This window comes from Onychostoma macrolepis, chromosome 19 (assembly GCF_012432095.1).
Source record: "Onychostoma macrolepis isolate SWU-2019 chromosome 19, ASM1243209v1, whole genome shotgun sequence".
NCBI lineage: Eukaryota > Metazoa > Chordata > Actinopteri > Cypriniformes > Cyprinidae > Onychostoma > Onychostoma macrolepis.
The window spans coordinates 11,379,271-11,396,511 of NC_081173.1; the positions used below are offsets into that span (position 1 = coordinate 11,379,271).

Sequence of the window (17,241 nt, forward strand, 5' to 3'; positions counted from 1 at the left end):
CTTTGAAGAGATGTATAACTCCGTTTTATACAAAAAAGTGCATGAAAGTCAGTGGCTATTATATACAAAGTTGCTCTGATACTCGTACACCTGCAGCACCATGGACAGCAACAAATCAATCAACATGACCCTGAGGATGACTCCTCTGTCTCCATTTACACATAACAATCCAGTAACAGCTTGTTCTGTCTTTTCACCTTAGCTATAGATCTTGTGCAAGAATAAAATCTCTGCATGCTAGCACTCCCTTTCAAAAAGGGCATCATTACAATGCATAAAACTATGTAAGCCATAATATTTTTTTTGACTGACTGGAAGCCTGAAGTTACTCCTTTGAAATGTTAATGCACTCATGGTGTACTTTAATAGTTCCATGAAAAAAATGTTTTCAATAGCATTGCATATTCAACCTTGTCATTCATCCAGTGAGAGCAAAAGAAGGTAAAGAAATGCTGACAGTGATAGACATCATGAAATTTAAACCATCAAACATCACCCCGCAGTCCGCCCGGGGTGTAGGCTACAAATAGCCTACACACAGGATGCAGAAAAAAAACAGAATAGAACCGTTTACAACACGGCTGAACCACCACTAGCGTATTTTTTTAAATATATCTGAAGAGAAACAAGTGTTTCATACAGCACGAAACAGTGGGCTACCTTTAATGAAGGTATCTGGTATGAAAACTATGTAAGTCAGTTTCCACCACTGAATGGAAAAAAATATATGTAATTGCTACTCTTTATTGCGTTCTCTTTTTGAATTTTTTTTCTCACAACTGTGAGTTTAAATATCTCAATTCTGACTTTTTTTGTGAGATAGCAATTCTGAGAAAATATCAGTTCAGAATCTGACTTTTGAACTTGCAATTGACCTTTCGCAAAGAGCTTGATTGACAGGAGATCTGACCGATCAGAACGCGGATAAAGTGCCACCACTGCTATCCGCCATCTTGCCTGGCAGCTACGGCTACGGTCTCTATAGAAATCCATGTTAAAGGATTAAAAAAAAAAAAGATAGACTGAATTGAAACTTTTTCAATATAACTAAATATAAAAAATGTGCAAAGGGTTAAGCTGTGCTGTTGTTGGCTGCCACGGTAATGGCAATAAGCTACTGTATTCCTTTAAAGTACTTATTTTGCGTACCAGAAAATCTGTCATGTCCGGCGCTGTAAACTGAGTGCTAAATAATAAAATAATATGTTAAAACCTGTGCTCTTATTCTGTGGACAAAATCCAGTGAACTTCTCCCCGAATGGGAGCTTTATATGCACGTGTGCGCTCATCTGTTTTCACTGCAGGTTAACCAACCTTGCGTCGCTTATGTCATCTTCCCACTCATTAAACTATGACAGGTCCTTTACTGCAAAAAGATGGTCACTGCGACACTCTATGGCGCCATGTGCTTTTTAAAACCATTTTTATAGGTTTCACGTGATATTGTTGGCTCAGAAAATATGTAAATACACATGCCCAGTAGCCGCAGCTGTATCCCTTCCAGCCACAAATCAGACAGGAGAGTAGATTAACTTCAGTGGACTTAAACTTGAAAAATGGTGTGTTCCGTGGTTGAAATAAAATACGTTCTGATGTTTATTCATGCTCATTTCTTGCTTTAAGCAGGCGACCACCTGGCAATAGATCTGTTGCGGGACACGTGTGAGACAGATACATTTACTACTGCTATGCCATTTAAATACTGATTTACATTACATCCGTTGTCTTGTGCGCCGATTTATGTTTCTGCCGGTGGATGCCCATTGCCCACACTCCAGGTTGCGCTTCTGGCAACATTAAATCCAGGAGAGAGTAAAGTTTGAGCGTGCACACGTAGGCCTAATGTCTGATCGAGAGAGCGCACACATCTGTTTTGTGTGAGAGTGAAGAGAATCCTGCCAGCGGATACATTGTTGCACTCTCGCATTACAATAATGTGCTACCTCTGGACACTTAGAAACCGCCTCAAACGAACTATTGAAATGAGAAGAAAGTCGTGTCTGAAAGCTGCAATAGTGGATTTTTAAATGCCAGTCACAGTGTTTAATGTATTTCTTATTTTGGTATTTCAATTTCTGGGATGAAAAAAAATATAGAATGCATAATTGAAATGCGGGACGGGTGGTCACCCTAATCGGTTGAACTGAGGCAATACAGTGATCTGTGACGCATAAGAGCCACAAAACGGTATTTATTGTTTGAATTTCTTTAAAAATGACTCGATTTAAAAGCCGAGGGCCCTGCAGACCTTGCTTCATACCAGAAGTAACCTGCTCTGTCTTCTCTGTCGGTGACTCGGTGTGTTGTCAGTTTCCAATTTGCTCTGCGATGTATTGTCGGCGTGAGAACGTGGAGTCCGTCCTCGCTGCAGCCTGTAGCACGATGACGTTCTGGATCACTTGTTTGGGCATTAAGCACGCTGAGGCTGCTTTCGTGGATGAGTCATGCTCTCACTGTGGGAGGATGACCATCTCTGCGTTGCGGTTGAGACTTCAATACCTCAGGAGAGGTGGAGTCCCCTTATCTATGCCCTGGTCTAGCTCTTCTTCTGTTCCGCAGAAGAGGATTACTTTGGTCAATAGACAGGGTGACCTTAAGGTTAAAGTGGGGGCAAACCTGCCAAGTAAATCTCCGTGGGCCCCCCATTCCTCTAGCACGCAAAATGCAAACACTCTCCAGTGCAGAGGATCTCTTTTCTTGGTATGCAGTAGTACTCGATCAACCTGACGGCACGCCTCACAGAGGAACGTGTTCGGTCAATGCTGAACTGCTTGAATTCTCTCAAGCGCAGGGCAGCGGCCCCACTGAAACTGTTTTAGAGGCTCCCGGGGCATATGCCATCCACAGCCGCAGTAACGGCACTCGGATTGCTTCATATGAGGCCGCTTCAAAACGCTGCTACAAGGCAAGCACGTACTGGTATGTATGGACAACACTGCGACCGTTGCGTACATCAACCACCAGGGTGGTCTACGCTCATGTTGTATGTCACAACTCGCCCGCCATCTCCTCCTATGGAGTCAGAAGCATCTGAGGTCGCTTCGTGCCATTTATATTCCGGGCCTGCTCAATCGTGCAGCCGATGAGCTTTCACGGCAGCATGCAATGGAGACTCCATCCCTGGGCAAGCCAGCTGATATGGAGACACGTTGGAGCTGCACAGGTAGACCTGTTTGCCTCTCCGGACACATCCCATTGCCAGCTGTTCTATTCCCTGACCGAGGGGAACCCTCGGCATGGATGTGGACCGTACACAGAGCTTTAGGACCTCAGAGCAACTCTTCATCTGTTACGGAGGCCAGCAGAAAGGAAAGGCTGTCTCCAAGCAGAGGTTGGCCCACTGGATAGTGGAAGCCATCGTCTTGGCGTATCAAACCCAAGCCTTGCCCCCTCGGGTTGAGAGCACACTTGACAAGGAGTGTTGCTCCTTCCTTGGCGTTGGCGCAAGGCGCCTCGCTGACACATATACAGTGGGGCAAAAAAGTATTTAGTCAGCCACCAATTGTGCAAGTTCTCCCACTTAAAAAGATGAGAGAGGCCTGTAATTTTCATCATAGGTATACCTCAACTATGAGAGACAAAATGAGAAAAAAAAAATCCAGAAAATCACATTTTTAAAGAATTAATTTGCAAATTATGGTGGAAAATAAGTATTTGGTCAATAACAAAATTTAATCTCAATACTTTGTTATATGCCCTTTGTTGGCAATGACAGAGGTCAAACGTTTTCTGTAAGTCTTCACAAGGTTTTCACACACTGTTGCTGGTATTTTGGCCCATAAGGTTAGGGCCAAAATACTTTCAACTCCCTCCAAAGATTTTCGATGGGGTTGAGATCTGGAGACTGGCTAGGCCACTCCAGGACCTTGAAATGCTTCTTACGAAGCCACTCCTTCGTTGCCCGGGTGGTGTGTTTGGGATCATTGTCATGCTGAAAGACCCAGCCACGTTTCATCTTCAATGCCCTTGCTGACGGAAGGTTTTCACTCAAAATCTCACGATACATGGCCCCATTTATTCTTTCATTTACACGGATCAGTCATCCTGGTCCCTTTGCAGAAAAACAGCCCCAAAGCATGATGTTTCCACCCCCATGCATCACAGTAGGTATGGTGTTCTTTGGATGCAACTCAGCATTCTTTCTCCTCCAAACACGACAAGTTGAGTTTTTACCAAAAAGTTCTATTTTGGTTTCATCTGATTCTCCCAATCCTCTTCTGGATCATCCAAATGCTCTCGGGGTGAGATCTTGCGTGGAGCCCCAGATCGAGGGAGATTATCAGTGGTCTTATATGTCTTCCATTTTCTAATAATTGCTCCCACAGTTGATTTCTTCACACCAAGCTGCTTACCTATTGCAGATTCAGTCTTCCCAGCCTGGTGCAGGTTTACAATTTTGTTTCTGGTGTCCTTTGACAGCTCTTTGGTCTTGGCCATGGTGGAGTTTGAAGTTGGACTGTTTGAGGTTGTGGACAGGTGTCTTTTATACTGATAACGAGTTCAAACAGATGCCATTAATACAGGTAACGAGTGGAGGACAGAGGAGCCTCTTAAAGAAGAAGTTACAGGTCTGTGAGAGCCAGAAATCTTGCTTGTTTGTAGGTGACCAAATACTTATTTTACCGAGGAATTTACCAATTAATTCTTTAAAAATCCTACAATGTGATTTTCTGGATTTTTTTTTCTCATTTTGTCTCTCATAGTTGAGGTATACCTATGATGAAAATTACAGGCCTCTCTCATCTTTTTAAGTGGGAGAACTTGCACAATTGGTGGCTGACTAAATACTTTTTTGCCCCACTGTATGTAGAGCTGGGCAATACCAAACTTGTTTGCTAGGTTTTATAGCCTTTGTGTAGAGTCAGTGTTCTCTTGTGTACTTGCCTCAAGTAGCCAGTAAAACCAGAGGAAGTGCTCGGAGTCTCTCTTGCTGCGCCATTCCCCTCTATGGACCGGATACCTGCGCTTATTCTGCTCTTCAGTTCAGTTTCCCACAAGGTGAACCCTGTGGAGTTCCTCCATCACCCTTGGCAGCTGGACGAGGTGGGAACGTCCTGAACACCTAACACTTATAAGTACGCCTGTTGGTTGACCTCTGTGCTAGGCTAGGTGTCCATATGTTGTGATCCCCACGGTGATCCCGTGTATTCTTCCATGGTATGGTTCTTCTCTTGGTGAGCCTGTGTGTTTCACTTGGCAGACTCTGCTCTGCCATCCCTGCCTCCCTCCTAACTGGGCCGGAGTCACCTCAGAGACATTCCATGTGTTGTACTGCCCTTAATGCCCAGTCCATATGTGTAATCTCCACATAATACCTCCCTGCAGGCAGGATGTGGATTCTGCAGCATCCCTGGAAAGGGTACGCTTTACCAGTGTTATCCAATAAGTCTTACTGTATGGGTCTAGTGGAACAGACTCAGTAATAGACTCTCTCCACGTAAGTGTTACCAGTCCTACTCTCCCCGCTCCTCGGTCTCCAGCGTGGGAGGCGGGCACTCTAACAAGGAGACTAAAGACTGCAGCCCCTAGCATCAATTGCTAGAGCGCCTCTTGAGATCAGGGGAGTGAGGTTTACACGCAACAGCTCTTACTGGCCTATGACAGTTACACAAGCCCTGTCCTATCTTCCGCCCCAGTTGCTGCGGGGGTATCAGGTGGCTTACTAGGGGCGCTGGAAGGGGCAGCAATAGTGGCGCTTTGTTAGGGATCCCAATTTGTCGGTCACCGACGTGACTCGGGAGAAAGGGAACATCTCGGTATGTAACCCTCGTTCCCTGAAGGAGTGGAACGGAGACGTCATATCCCATTGCCACAGTTGCTGTACCACCGCGGGGCACCAGGTCACTGGCCCAGCTCCTCAGCGAAAACCTGAATATGAGTTGTACCTGCTGCCTACTTATGCTCGTGCCATAACGAGCAGCAGCTGGATGTAATTATCACATGCCAATGTGCATTGGCTCGTTTAGTTTACACTCAAAGATGATAGGGCTCTCAGGCGAGATCCCAATTCATCGGTGACCGACGTGACATCTCCGTTCCTTTCTTCAGGGAACGAGGGTTACATACGTAACCGAGACGTTCTTTTGAACAGAAATATTAAGCAGCACTGCGTCCAAAAATTGTATGTTATAGGCTTTTCATTAAGACCCTAAAGAATCATATCAACTTGTGGAAAATGGGCATCCGATGACCCCTTTAAGCGTCAAGAATTCTGTAAATTCACCGTTGACATCAAAGAAATTTTACATTTTTAAATATATATTGAAAACATCATTTTTAATACTTAAATACTTTTTAAAAATTCCAATATTTGTAATTCCACAATATTACAGTTTTTACTGTATTTTTAATTAAATCAATGCAGTCTTGGTGAGCATAAGACAATTCTTTCAAATCATATATATACATATATATATATATATAATCTAACCCTATATATATATATCTTACCAGCCCAAACTTGGGCTCAGTTATGTTACCTGTTTTACCTAAAGGGTAAAATTAGCATGCAAAAAAACTTTCTTTAAATCCTTCCCAAACATAAATTTAATTCAAACTCGCATTACATTTGTTTATTCATTTTATTGTTTGATATCATTAGGAAAAAGTACAGAGTAGGGGGCCTTGACAGCGTGCAGCATTGAATCCTGTTGGTGTACAGAGCTGATAGGCCAGAATAATCATACTGTGCAGCTTATAGGCTTTGCACGCTCAAAGCGCTTCTCACGAGACACGTTGATGTGCCTTAAGCAATCGTCAAGTCTATTTGACACTGATGTAAAAAGCATTCTTTTACAACTTGGCCTAGCTTTGGCTTTTGTTAAGACACAGAAAAACAAACCGTGGATATCAATCCATTGAAAAGCAGCTTGTTGCATTAAATGCTAATATTATACTTGTAGTTTTACATACTGCATTACCTTATTAAAGAGGTAAGTAAATGATGCTTATAGCAAATAATACTTTAGGGGGGAAACTTTTGAAGCATTTTAGACCCCTCACACTAGTCAGGGTCAGTATAGCTTAAGTAGCTGGATACAAAGAGCTTACAATCGTTGTGTATACAAAAACAGAGCCATGATAATCTGAATATTACTTCCAGATCACATCTGAAAAAAAAGTGAAAAACCAATATGTACATAATCCTGTATGCTTGAGACAGGGCACATTTCTACCCAATGAACCATTATTATGAGAAACACTGATTTCTATGATGGTGAAAACTTCTCATTTAATTGCCAAGTTTAGTTCTACCTGAGTTGGCATATCTATTAGGGGTGTATCTATCCAATCTCGTTCTTTAACTATTGCATATGACAAATAAGAGACCGTTAAGCTCTTAAAATTCACAGACTCCAAACTGGGCTTAGTGCACCCATTCTGTCAAATTAAACACCTGTCCTGCAGGTTTTTCTAGACTGCTCGCTTGAGATAATAACAGGTGAAACTGTTGTATATGAGAACACTGAGAAATGAAAGCAAACAGCTTTAGCAGAATGAGAAAGTTACTAGTTTGCACCTTACGCATCTTTCCCTCTTGCGGGAAGCGTTAAGACTGTCTTGGAATGCACGATATACTGTATAGAGTAAATATTGCCGTTACTACAAGCGTGATTACTGTAGATACATAAGAGTGGCCTCCCTACCACTAGAGGCACCAGAGAATTTAGAGTGTCAGGCTTGGCTGAGAACAACCACGTCAAGCCACTTTGGAACAAAAATATGACTCGGCTCATTGGTTAATCGTCATCAGTAGCCTCCCTTTTTGATTGATTTAATTTCCGCTCCATGAGTTGAGAGGTCGGGCTTGGAGGAGACACCACTTCCACGGGAGGTAGCATGGCACCTTCTGGCTCAATGTCTTTTCTTTGAGAGAGCTCCTCCTGGATACAAACATCATCAAGTAAACAATCCTGACCACAAAAGAAGTCCAAGTAGTGCATTAACAACAACAACAACAACAACAACAACAACAACAACAACAACAACAACAACAACAACAACCTCTAACCTGCTCAGAGAACCGCTGACTCATGACTTGATCTCCAAACTCCTGAGTCTCGACCTCTTCACTGTTGGAGTGGCAGCTGGGGCTGGGCACCTCTATCCCATGACTTTCCAGTATGGCAGCCTCTGAGCAAAAGAGACAGAAAGTGTATTAACGATGATAACAATGACAGTTCAAAAGTTCATATTTATCAGACTGCAAAGGCTAATACCAAAGGGCCAAAGAAAAATAAAAAAGTCAAAATGATTAATGCTCCCCCAAAATAACATCATCTAATTACCTTTAGACAAGTCACATGATTATACCCTAATATACACTGTTCAAAAGTTTGGGGTCAGTAAGATTTTTATTCAGCAATAATGCATTAAATTGATCAAAAGTAACAGTAAAGACATTTATAATAGATTTATAACATTTCTATTACAAATACATGCTGCTCTTTTGAACTTTCTATTCATCAAAGAACCCTAAAATAATGTATCATAGTTTACACAAAAACATTAAGCAGCTGTTTTCAACATTGAAAATAATAAGAATGTTTCTTGAGCAGTAAATCAGCATATTAGATTGATTTATGAAGGATCATGTGACACTGAAGAATGGAGTAATGGCAACTGAAAATTCATCACAGGAATATTTAACATTTTAAAATGTATTCAAATTGAAACCAGTTATTTTAAATTTTAATAATATTCCACAGTATTTCTGTTCTTACTGTATTTTTGAGCAAATAAATGCAGACTTGGTGGGCATAAGAGACTCAAAAACATTACAAAAACCTTACAGAGACCAAACCTTTGAACAATAGTGTATAAATAATTATTTTTAGTAGCCAGGGATCATTACTGGATGGGGGCCCACAGACAGACAGTTCTTGATTTTGTTCTTAAAATAAAACTGTTTTGGTGGCTTAATGTGAGGAATATTCCACATGGAGTACTGGAGAAAAAAATGTAAACGTCAGGCTTCCTATTTAATCATTTAATGCTTGTGTCACTTACAATCAGTGACAACCTGTCAAACCATCATTCTTGCCATCTCACCTATGTTGGCACGTCTCTTCATCTCCTTCCTCCGATTGGCAAACCAGTTGTACACTTTTAGCGCAGTGACTCGTTCAAATTCTGAAAGTTTGCATCCTGAAACAACATTTATATGAGAAATTAATCATTTCAATCAATCCGTGAAGGCATTTATACATTCAGTGAGGCAGGGGAACATTTGCAACAAAGATGGCAATGCTACAACTAGTCTGGGTCTGAGGCAGTTCAGATACTGATTGCAATCACTTACCAGGTTTTTGAATGACAGCATTACAAGCATTGGCAATTTCCTCTCTTTTGGCCTCATCAGGATACTGATTCTCTATAAAGAAACTGAGAACAAACAGAGTGAATCAGAACAAGACTCAGGATATCATGATCATTGTTCAACCAACAGGAAAGGCCTTAGAACACTGTGTAACACTGCAGACTAATAAAACAGGCTACTTAATGTTGATGACATAATGACATTAAGTGTAAAAATGCGAATGAAGAAAATATTCCAATTTTATGGGTACACTGTCACCATACCTCACTACAAAAATACAGGGTTTGTGCCAATAAAATTCATAATTCCTATGGTGAATCAAACACTGGATGGATATTGTATAAATAAAAAAAAATGATGTTTTATAAATGCACATACTGGAGTGAATTCCATTGTATTATGTGCTTATCACTCTCATAAATAGTTTCCTATATGTATAGAAACAGATTACTTGGGGAAAAAAAGAACGAGACTTGTATAGCAATGTCAGCATGTCTGCGTTTTAGAGAGTTTTATCTCGAGTCATGCAAACGTTCTTTTACAGATGTCACCCTGAGAAACAATTACTGTCTGAATAGTGCCAAAGACAGTAATGCTCTGTGATTTACCTCTCCATGATTGACTGGCACTCCTTTCTCCAGGTGAAGCGACTACCTCTGCGAAGTCTAAAAGGACCAACTGCTGCCCTGTCAGCGGGGCTTCCAGCCAACCTCCAGTCAGGCTCCTCTTTAACCAGTGAACGCATGGACAATGTGGCACCTGTTGTGAACATTACCCAAAAATATGGAATATAGAACTTAAAACGCACACAAACCAAAATAACAAGCAAATATGAATTCACCGCACACGTAGTTAAACACAAATTAAAGGGATGGTTCACCAAAAAAATAACATTTTTGTTGTTTAATCACTCTGAAGTTGTTTCAAAACAGCATTACGGTCTTCCATGGAACACAAAAGGAGATAATTAAAGCAGATTGTCTGCTGCTCTTTTCCATAAAATGGTCCCTGGTCCCCATCCACTTTCATTGCATTTGTGTTCCATGCAAGAAAGAAAGTCATACAGGTTTAGAACACCATGAGAGTGTAATTTTCTATGAAATCTAAAGAGCCATTCTAAAAGATTCTAAAACCACCTTTCCACTAGTTCTGGACGTTTGTTGCATTTCGCCCCTAGTGGCAGTCGTAACAAAAAAAAGATCGCAATACGCTCGAAAGAAAAGCCTAATGGGTTTTCTAGAGCTAATCAACTTAATGAATTTTGTAATTAGTATTTCAGACATAATTTTTTACAACTGCCCGTTTTACAAAAATAGTATTTAAAGAGTAATGTACTAGTGCAAGAATATTGTTACAATTTTTATTAGAATAACATATTGTCTAGCTGCAAAATGTAAAATATTTCAACTCATCAATACGATCAGAGCTCCAGGCACCTGCCGTACTACTCTCCACTGGAAATGAACGACTTCTGGTCTATTATTTTTGGAGATTGTGAAAAGGTGGCTTAAGACTCAAAGATAACAAATATAAATTTCCCAAACCAGATGTACTGAATTGAAGCTGTGTTTCCTTCTGCATGGACGTTACCTGATTGGGATTGGTGAGCAGAGTACCAGGGGAGGAGGTGCATCAGCAGTTCTCTCTGCCTATTCGAGGGAGTGTCAGTCCTGCTCCTGGGGACCTGAGCATGCTGGTTTTCACTCCATCTGATTCCTTTAACCCATTTGGGCAATCAGAAAACTGTGTTAACTAAAGTCCCTTCGAGGGCCGAAAACTTGCTGTTAATGGTGACGTCCGTTAACAAATATTAACATAGTTCTAAATGAAAATCCTTTGAGAAAACTTCATTGCAGATAACAGTGTTAATAGACATTCAAAGTGATTAGGTTCTTGGAGCCATGCTCAATTCTCTAGCACTGTAGAGAATGTAAAAGCGTCATGCTCAGGGCTCTGTTAGTAGGGTCAGGTGTTAATTGCACCTCAGTGCAGAGAGGACATGAAAACCAGCATTTGACAAACCCAGGATCAGGACTGAGAGCTACAAAAGAAGGTTTAACCTGGGAGATGGAGAGCAGAAGTAGTCCTTGAGGGCTTCACATTACTTAATTAGCTCCTTTACGCATCAACACGTTCTTTATATTATAAATGCGAGATGATGCGGGTGTTGGCGTTGTTACAGCCTAAAAAGGTTTAAGGCTCATTTCCGACTTACACAACCTACACTTCTTGGATGTGCCAAGAACAGCATTAACCTAAGCGCATAACTGATGGGAAATGACACCAGTTGATTGAATTTCAATTCAGTGCGGCAACATAGCATGTCCTACCAATACACAGTCCTGATTTCTTTAACGTAAAGCCCTCAAGGACCATGCAAACTATACAGGGAAGATAAGGCAGAATAACAAATGAAGACCAAAAAAAAATATATATATATATCAAAACTAAACTTAAAGCTCTATTCCTGCTTAAGCCAGCCCCAAACCCAAAATTCAGGCCACTGCCTTATTTTCGGCAAATCATCTCCCTGCAGAGGAACCACAACTCACCTGGGCTGTTGCGCTCCAGCAGGTACCAGCGATAGAATGCCCTGCGTTTGGAGTCGCTCATCTCCAGCCCCTGCTGCAGAAGCCACTGAGAGATGTAGCTCTGACTGATACCTGCAGAATATCATACAGTCATAGAAAAGAAAAATAACCAGTGAAAAAAATGGCAGGAAAAGTAGAACGCACCAAAATAAAACCAAATATTCTGGAAATGCCATGCCAGGGTTATTATTGGTAACTAAAACTATTAAAAACATTTTTGTTAATTTAAATACATTTTTGAAATAAAATAAAATGGAAACATTAGATGAAAAACTGGAGAATTTATTTTTAGAAATGTTGCCTTTGCAACTAATTGAAATAATTTTAAGTTTTAGCACTAAACTACTACTAACTAGAAAATAAATGAGAAATAAAACTGAAGTAAAACTGAAAAAAAAAACTAAATAGTAATATAAATACCAAAAGCACGTAAAACAACAATGAAAAATGGAAATAGAAAAATAAAAGCAAATTCAAAATACTAATAGTATAAGTAATACTAAAATAAGATTGCTTCATTTAATTGGTGTGATTTTACGAGTATATACAAGGTCCAACCATTTCTAAAATATTGTTTAAATAAATTTGTTAAATAATAGTTCAGCATGTGATCAACGTAATATTGACTCACAAAAAACTTAAATTTCAAACAAACGTCTTGCTTTTTTGGCACACACAATTATGTTTAGAAAACTGCGAATGTCCTTGAAGTAAACCGATTTTGATCCTACAAGCACATCTGTACCCAATCTGCACTCTGTGTATTTAATGAGATCCAGTGCTGATATTTCACGGTATAAAGAATAATCTGTGTAATAAATCAAGTAAATTCAAGGAAACGCAAACTAAAGTGATTTTGTTGTGCAGACATGTTCGATATCTGTCTGAATTTCTCTATGCACTTGTCGCACATGCTTGCGGTTTGTTCCTTCATGTCAACGTTTGGGTTATCAAAGTTGTGGTTGGCCTAGATTTTCTCTGACAGTCTTGATGGGCAAAAGTTTGGAGCACCCTTGACATGTAGGAAAATAAAAATATGAATAATATATTTCTCCTGTTCAGCACAGGAAATAATTACTACTTTGTGAATGTACAGTAAATAAATATGTTTAATGGATTAAGATGTAAAAACAATACTTTGAGTACCCCATTTTCTGATGGTTTGCATGATTTGGCTACATTTTTTCTACTGCAAGACAGACAGCATTCAGAGTACCTGTGACTTGTCCCACAATTGCCTGCGAGATCCTTCTGTTATTGAGAAAAGCCTTTATCTCTTCTTTTACAAGGTTGCTGTCCCTCCTACAGTCCAAACAAAGACAAGCATTTTTATTTTGTGGTAGAAGTAATACCGTGATAGAAATGTATTCATTTGTGACAGAAAAATGCATTAAAAAAAATTCAATGGAGTTTTGATATAATCACCTAAACAAAATCTCACAGGAACCAATCAACTTCAAATTCGGAACATTAAATTAATTAGTTAGACATATAGCTTTACAGTAAACTTTTTACATTTTTATTTATTGAAATGCTGTCATTTCAATCATCTGCTGTTTGTATTCTTTAAAAAGAGACCAACCTTTCAACTATTCATGAATTACAATTACAGATTTTCACATCTAGCTTTTATTCCTAAAAATACGGTGTTTTTTTCTCTTTCTGGCTGTTGATTGTAAAAACCTTTGAATTTAATATTTCAATAAATAAAAACATTTTTACAATGTTCAGGTTTCTGTTCAGGAAATGAGTGCATATTTATAAGATAATGCTTCTTTTGTGTATTCAAGCATAACATTTCAGAAAATTTGAATTACAAAAATGTTTGCAATTCTTAACTTAATCAATCAACTGTAGAACTATTGGTGGTATCTTTTAGTTAATTATTCCCCTATTCACCTGTGTGTCTTGCCTTAAATGAGGAACATACTGTTTAATGTGCCATTCTCCAGAGCCAAAGCAGTAACTGAAAAAGCTACAAAAAGTATCCATTTGAACCAAATGTCCACCTGACCTGATTCAGAAAGGGCTCTTGTTCTCTGAAAATTACACTGTTGCTCAGGGACATTCACTGTCATTATCAGCTGTTATATTAATCTCTATCTCTCAGTAGACCTGAGAAGAGAATCCCACAGAAGCAGCTCATAAAAGATACCTCATGTATTCCTCCACCTTCTCCTCCAGATCCCAGTCCTCTTCTGCCAAGTCGTAACTAAACGACCTCTGAACTCCGCTGGGTGGGTACATGGGCGGGGGCGAGGCATCATAGCTGTTGCTAGGCGATAATGCAGCATCCATAACAGGGGTTTGTGTGGTGGCTGAGGTAAGAGAGGAGGAAGACGAGGAAGACGAGGGAGCAGCAGGGGCTGCGGAGGTAGGGGCACTGGGTGGGGCCGAGTGATTGTTGCAGCATGGAGTACGATGGTCTGGATCGAGCCTCTCTAAAGACTCAAGGGCTTGAATGATCTGAGGTTTCGTCATCCCTGATAGCCTTAAACGCTGGAGCAGGTCAATCTGTTCAATGGTATAGCGCGGCTCCACATCACAACACTCCATCCTGACATCTGCGGGACAAGACAGGGCAAAAAATAAAGCCAATTATGTTGTGTTGATAATTATATTAACCTTCACTTCTTTATATGAGAAGCGTGTCATTTCTGCATCACTAGTGTCACCACAAAGAACAGTAAAAATAGCAGATTGTAGAATGATTTTTTTCCATAGGAGAATTGATTTTTAACTATAAATTTCTAAGCCATTAAAGACAGACATGCTATAAGCTAAAGGTTATTAATTGATTTAAACTTATTTTTTAAAGTTGTGTTTAGCAGAATATCTAAAACCTAGATTACCCATGATTCTGCAAAATCTCCACCAGGCAGAGAACAACAAGAACATTTAAGTTAATTGAACTCAAGTAAACATTCCAGTGCCATTTTGCTTCAAAGTTTACAATGTTGTGATTCACCTCATAACCAGTTAAACATCTTAAACTTTTTTTTAAGCCCCATTAGAAAAATTTCGGAACCAAAGCTGGTGGGCACTGTTGCAATCTATTGAACAGTAAAAATCTCCCATTGGTAAGCAAAATAGATAGTCCCACCCCTCAACTCATTGGTTAAACAAGTATTGCTGGCTGGTCAGACTGTTCCAAAACAAAAAAAAAAAAAACAGAATACTATGAATGGAGGTGGGGCAAAAAAAGAGAGAGAAATATGTAGTAAAAAAAAAAAACCTTCTGTCCTTTCCTCACGCTTTGAAGAAATATACAAATAAATGTGAAATGAACTGAATTACACAAAGCTGTTCCATAAGACTTGGAATATATCACAAAAGCCATATTGGACCCCTTTGATAATACTTTTATGGTACTTTTTTCCTCATTTTGAAGCCTGACAGCCTCAGTCCCTCTGAGGCTCACTCTTTTATATGGAAAAGAGTGAGCAGGATGTTCTTCAAAAAGTCACCTATTATGTTCCACAGAACAAATAAAGTCATACAGGTTTGGAACAACATGAGGGAGAGCAAATAATGACAGCTTTTCATAGTATTATTATTGAACTGCAAAAGGGACGCTGAACACAAACATTTGTTCTCTTATATTGCTGTCAATCTCATATCATTTCTATTTTCTAACCTTTTAGTTTTACAAATCAATTATGCTACTTTGCAAACACTGCCATTCCTTCAGGAAATGCAAATCTAGTAGTATACAGTAACTTCATATAAAATGTTTGCACATCATATTTGTTGTCCTACCTGAGATTTGAGGTGATAATCGGCCCGTTGGGAGCGGTTCGGCGCGTGGAGCCACAGCAGGAAGGCACCACTGTCGCATGGTCGAGGAGTCACCCGCAGGGGACAAGGGGGGCTGTCAAAACATCACAATAACTACTAACAGCCAGTCAGCATCTGTCAGTTAGTCATGCTAGAGTAACGACACAAACAATTCGGCTACGGTCTGCTTTAATAACCACCTCAAATAACAGCTAACGCACGTCTGTAATCATGACTTTATTTTGTGTCAGGCTCGCGCTAACTGGCTAGCCCCAGCGGGCACGCGCTGCTGTGCAACTGCATGCAAGAATGCTTTATCTTCGCCTTTGTTTTCACACTTGCAGCTGATCCCAGTGACTTGGGGACGGCTTTTACTTTTGCCAGACAACGCGGAAAGTCACGCAGTACAATAAAAAAAGTCACTGCTGTAGTTTTTGAAACAGATTCGCCTCTCGCTATGTCACTTGTTATAACTGCGGGTGTGAGATGCCTTCATAGTAGCACAGCTTTGATGCACAGAGCGCTAGAGTAACTGTATTGCCGCTAGCATGAAAAGCTATATGCCCTACACGCAGTTATCCGCCTTACCTCCCCGCGCTACCGTCAAACTGCAGCCGGAGTTGGAGATGGTGCGGTCGGTGCACACCCTGGGTTATATCCCGGCCCTCCCGTGCGCTCACTTGCACTCCGAGGCGCTTCAACTAGCTAATGAAGGTGATCCGAGGAGGGTCACATTGTCCTGGGATGCCGCAGCATAATATTACTGGATATATGGAAGTCAACAATTGACCTCTCACCCGCAGCGACAGTCCCATGTGGATGCAGGAAGTGGATGCCAGAAGACACTTTCATTCGTTTACTTTTTATGACATGTTTATCTTTAATGACATGTAAAAAGATTTTGTAAGTCCTTATGAGGAAATATTTGGGAGTAGCTGTCAATTATGAAATGTGTATTTACTTTTTGTCAAGTTTGTTTACATTTGTCTGATTTCGCAGGACTGCTATTCTGTACGGATTTATGTTTTCCTTTTTTTTTCATACAGCAATAGGAATGTTTACGGTGCATCGGTAATGAGTTGATTGCACTGAGAATATGAGGTTTAAACTAATGACCACAAATAAATCGTTGTTATATTATTAATACTATATCATTTCATTATTGCAATGTGCAGTCATAGTCCTACAACTAATCTGAGGTTTCTACAAGAGGTCTGAAAAACAAAAACATTAATCATGACAGACTAAACAATGCAATCTTCTTTAATATATATTGTACTATATAATGTACAGTCTTTAATTGTATTGGATAAAATAATACACTCACATTAAGGCTTTTTTCTAAATTAAAAAATATATTAAGATGGAAATTTGACATAAATTTTCCTCTTTCATTAACTAATGTCATTTTTTTCTATCAGTTTTGTTTCACTCTAAAACAGTTCATCCTGTCTTATACAAAAAATACAGCACACACACACACACACACACACACAAGTACAAAGCAATAGCTTTCTATAGTTATATTATAGTAGTAATCAAGTTATAATAAGT

At 39.9% G+C, this 17,241-nt stretch overlaps 1 protein-coding gene across 2 annotated transcripts; it reads right to left on the minus strand.

Annotated features, from left to right (window-relative positions):
- Nucleotides 1-6,567: 6,567 nt before the first annotated feature.
- On the minus strand, nucleotides 6,568-16,512 carry zgc:91944 (uncharacterized protein LOC436941 homolog). Of its 2 annotated transcripts, XM_058754553.1 has the most exons (11): nucleotides 16,276-16,512; nucleotides 15,670-15,781; nucleotides 14,066-14,474; nucleotides 13,127-13,212; nucleotides 11,872-11,982; nucleotides 10,910-11,035; nucleotides 9,928-10,078; nucleotides 9,302-9,384; nucleotides 9,052-9,147; nucleotides 8,012-8,133; nucleotides 6,568-7,883 (listed from the first exon to the last, which is right to left on the minus strand). In XM_058754553.1, the coding sequence occupies exons 2-11, from the start codon at nucleotides 15,746-15,748 to the stop codon at nucleotides 7,740-7,742; spliced, it is 1,407 nt and encodes a 468-aa protein (XP_058610536.1). In that variant the 5' UTR covers nucleotides 15,749-15,781; nucleotides 16,276-16,512; the 3' UTR covers nucleotides 6,568-7,739. The 2 variants fall into 2 exon arrangements, with proteins under 2 accessions (XP_058610536.1, XP_058610537.1); XM_058754554.1 differs by lacking the exon at nucleotides 10,910-11,035.
- Between the last annotated feature and the right edge of the window lie 729 nt (nucleotides 16,513-17,241).

Coding starts and splice junctions, on each gene's coding strand:
- zgc:91944 (XM_058754553.1), bottom strand. CDS start 15,748: ATGCGACAGTGGTGCCTTCCTGCTGTGGCTCCACGCGCCGAACCGCTC. Junction 14,475..15,669: donor ATTATCACCTCAAATCTCAG/GTAGGACAACAA, acceptor CTTGTCCCGCAG/ATGTCAGGATGGAGTGTTGT. Junction 13,213..14,065: donor AAGGTGGAGGAATACATGAG/GTATCTTTTATG, acceptor TTTGGACTGTAG/GAGGGACAGCAACCTTGTAA.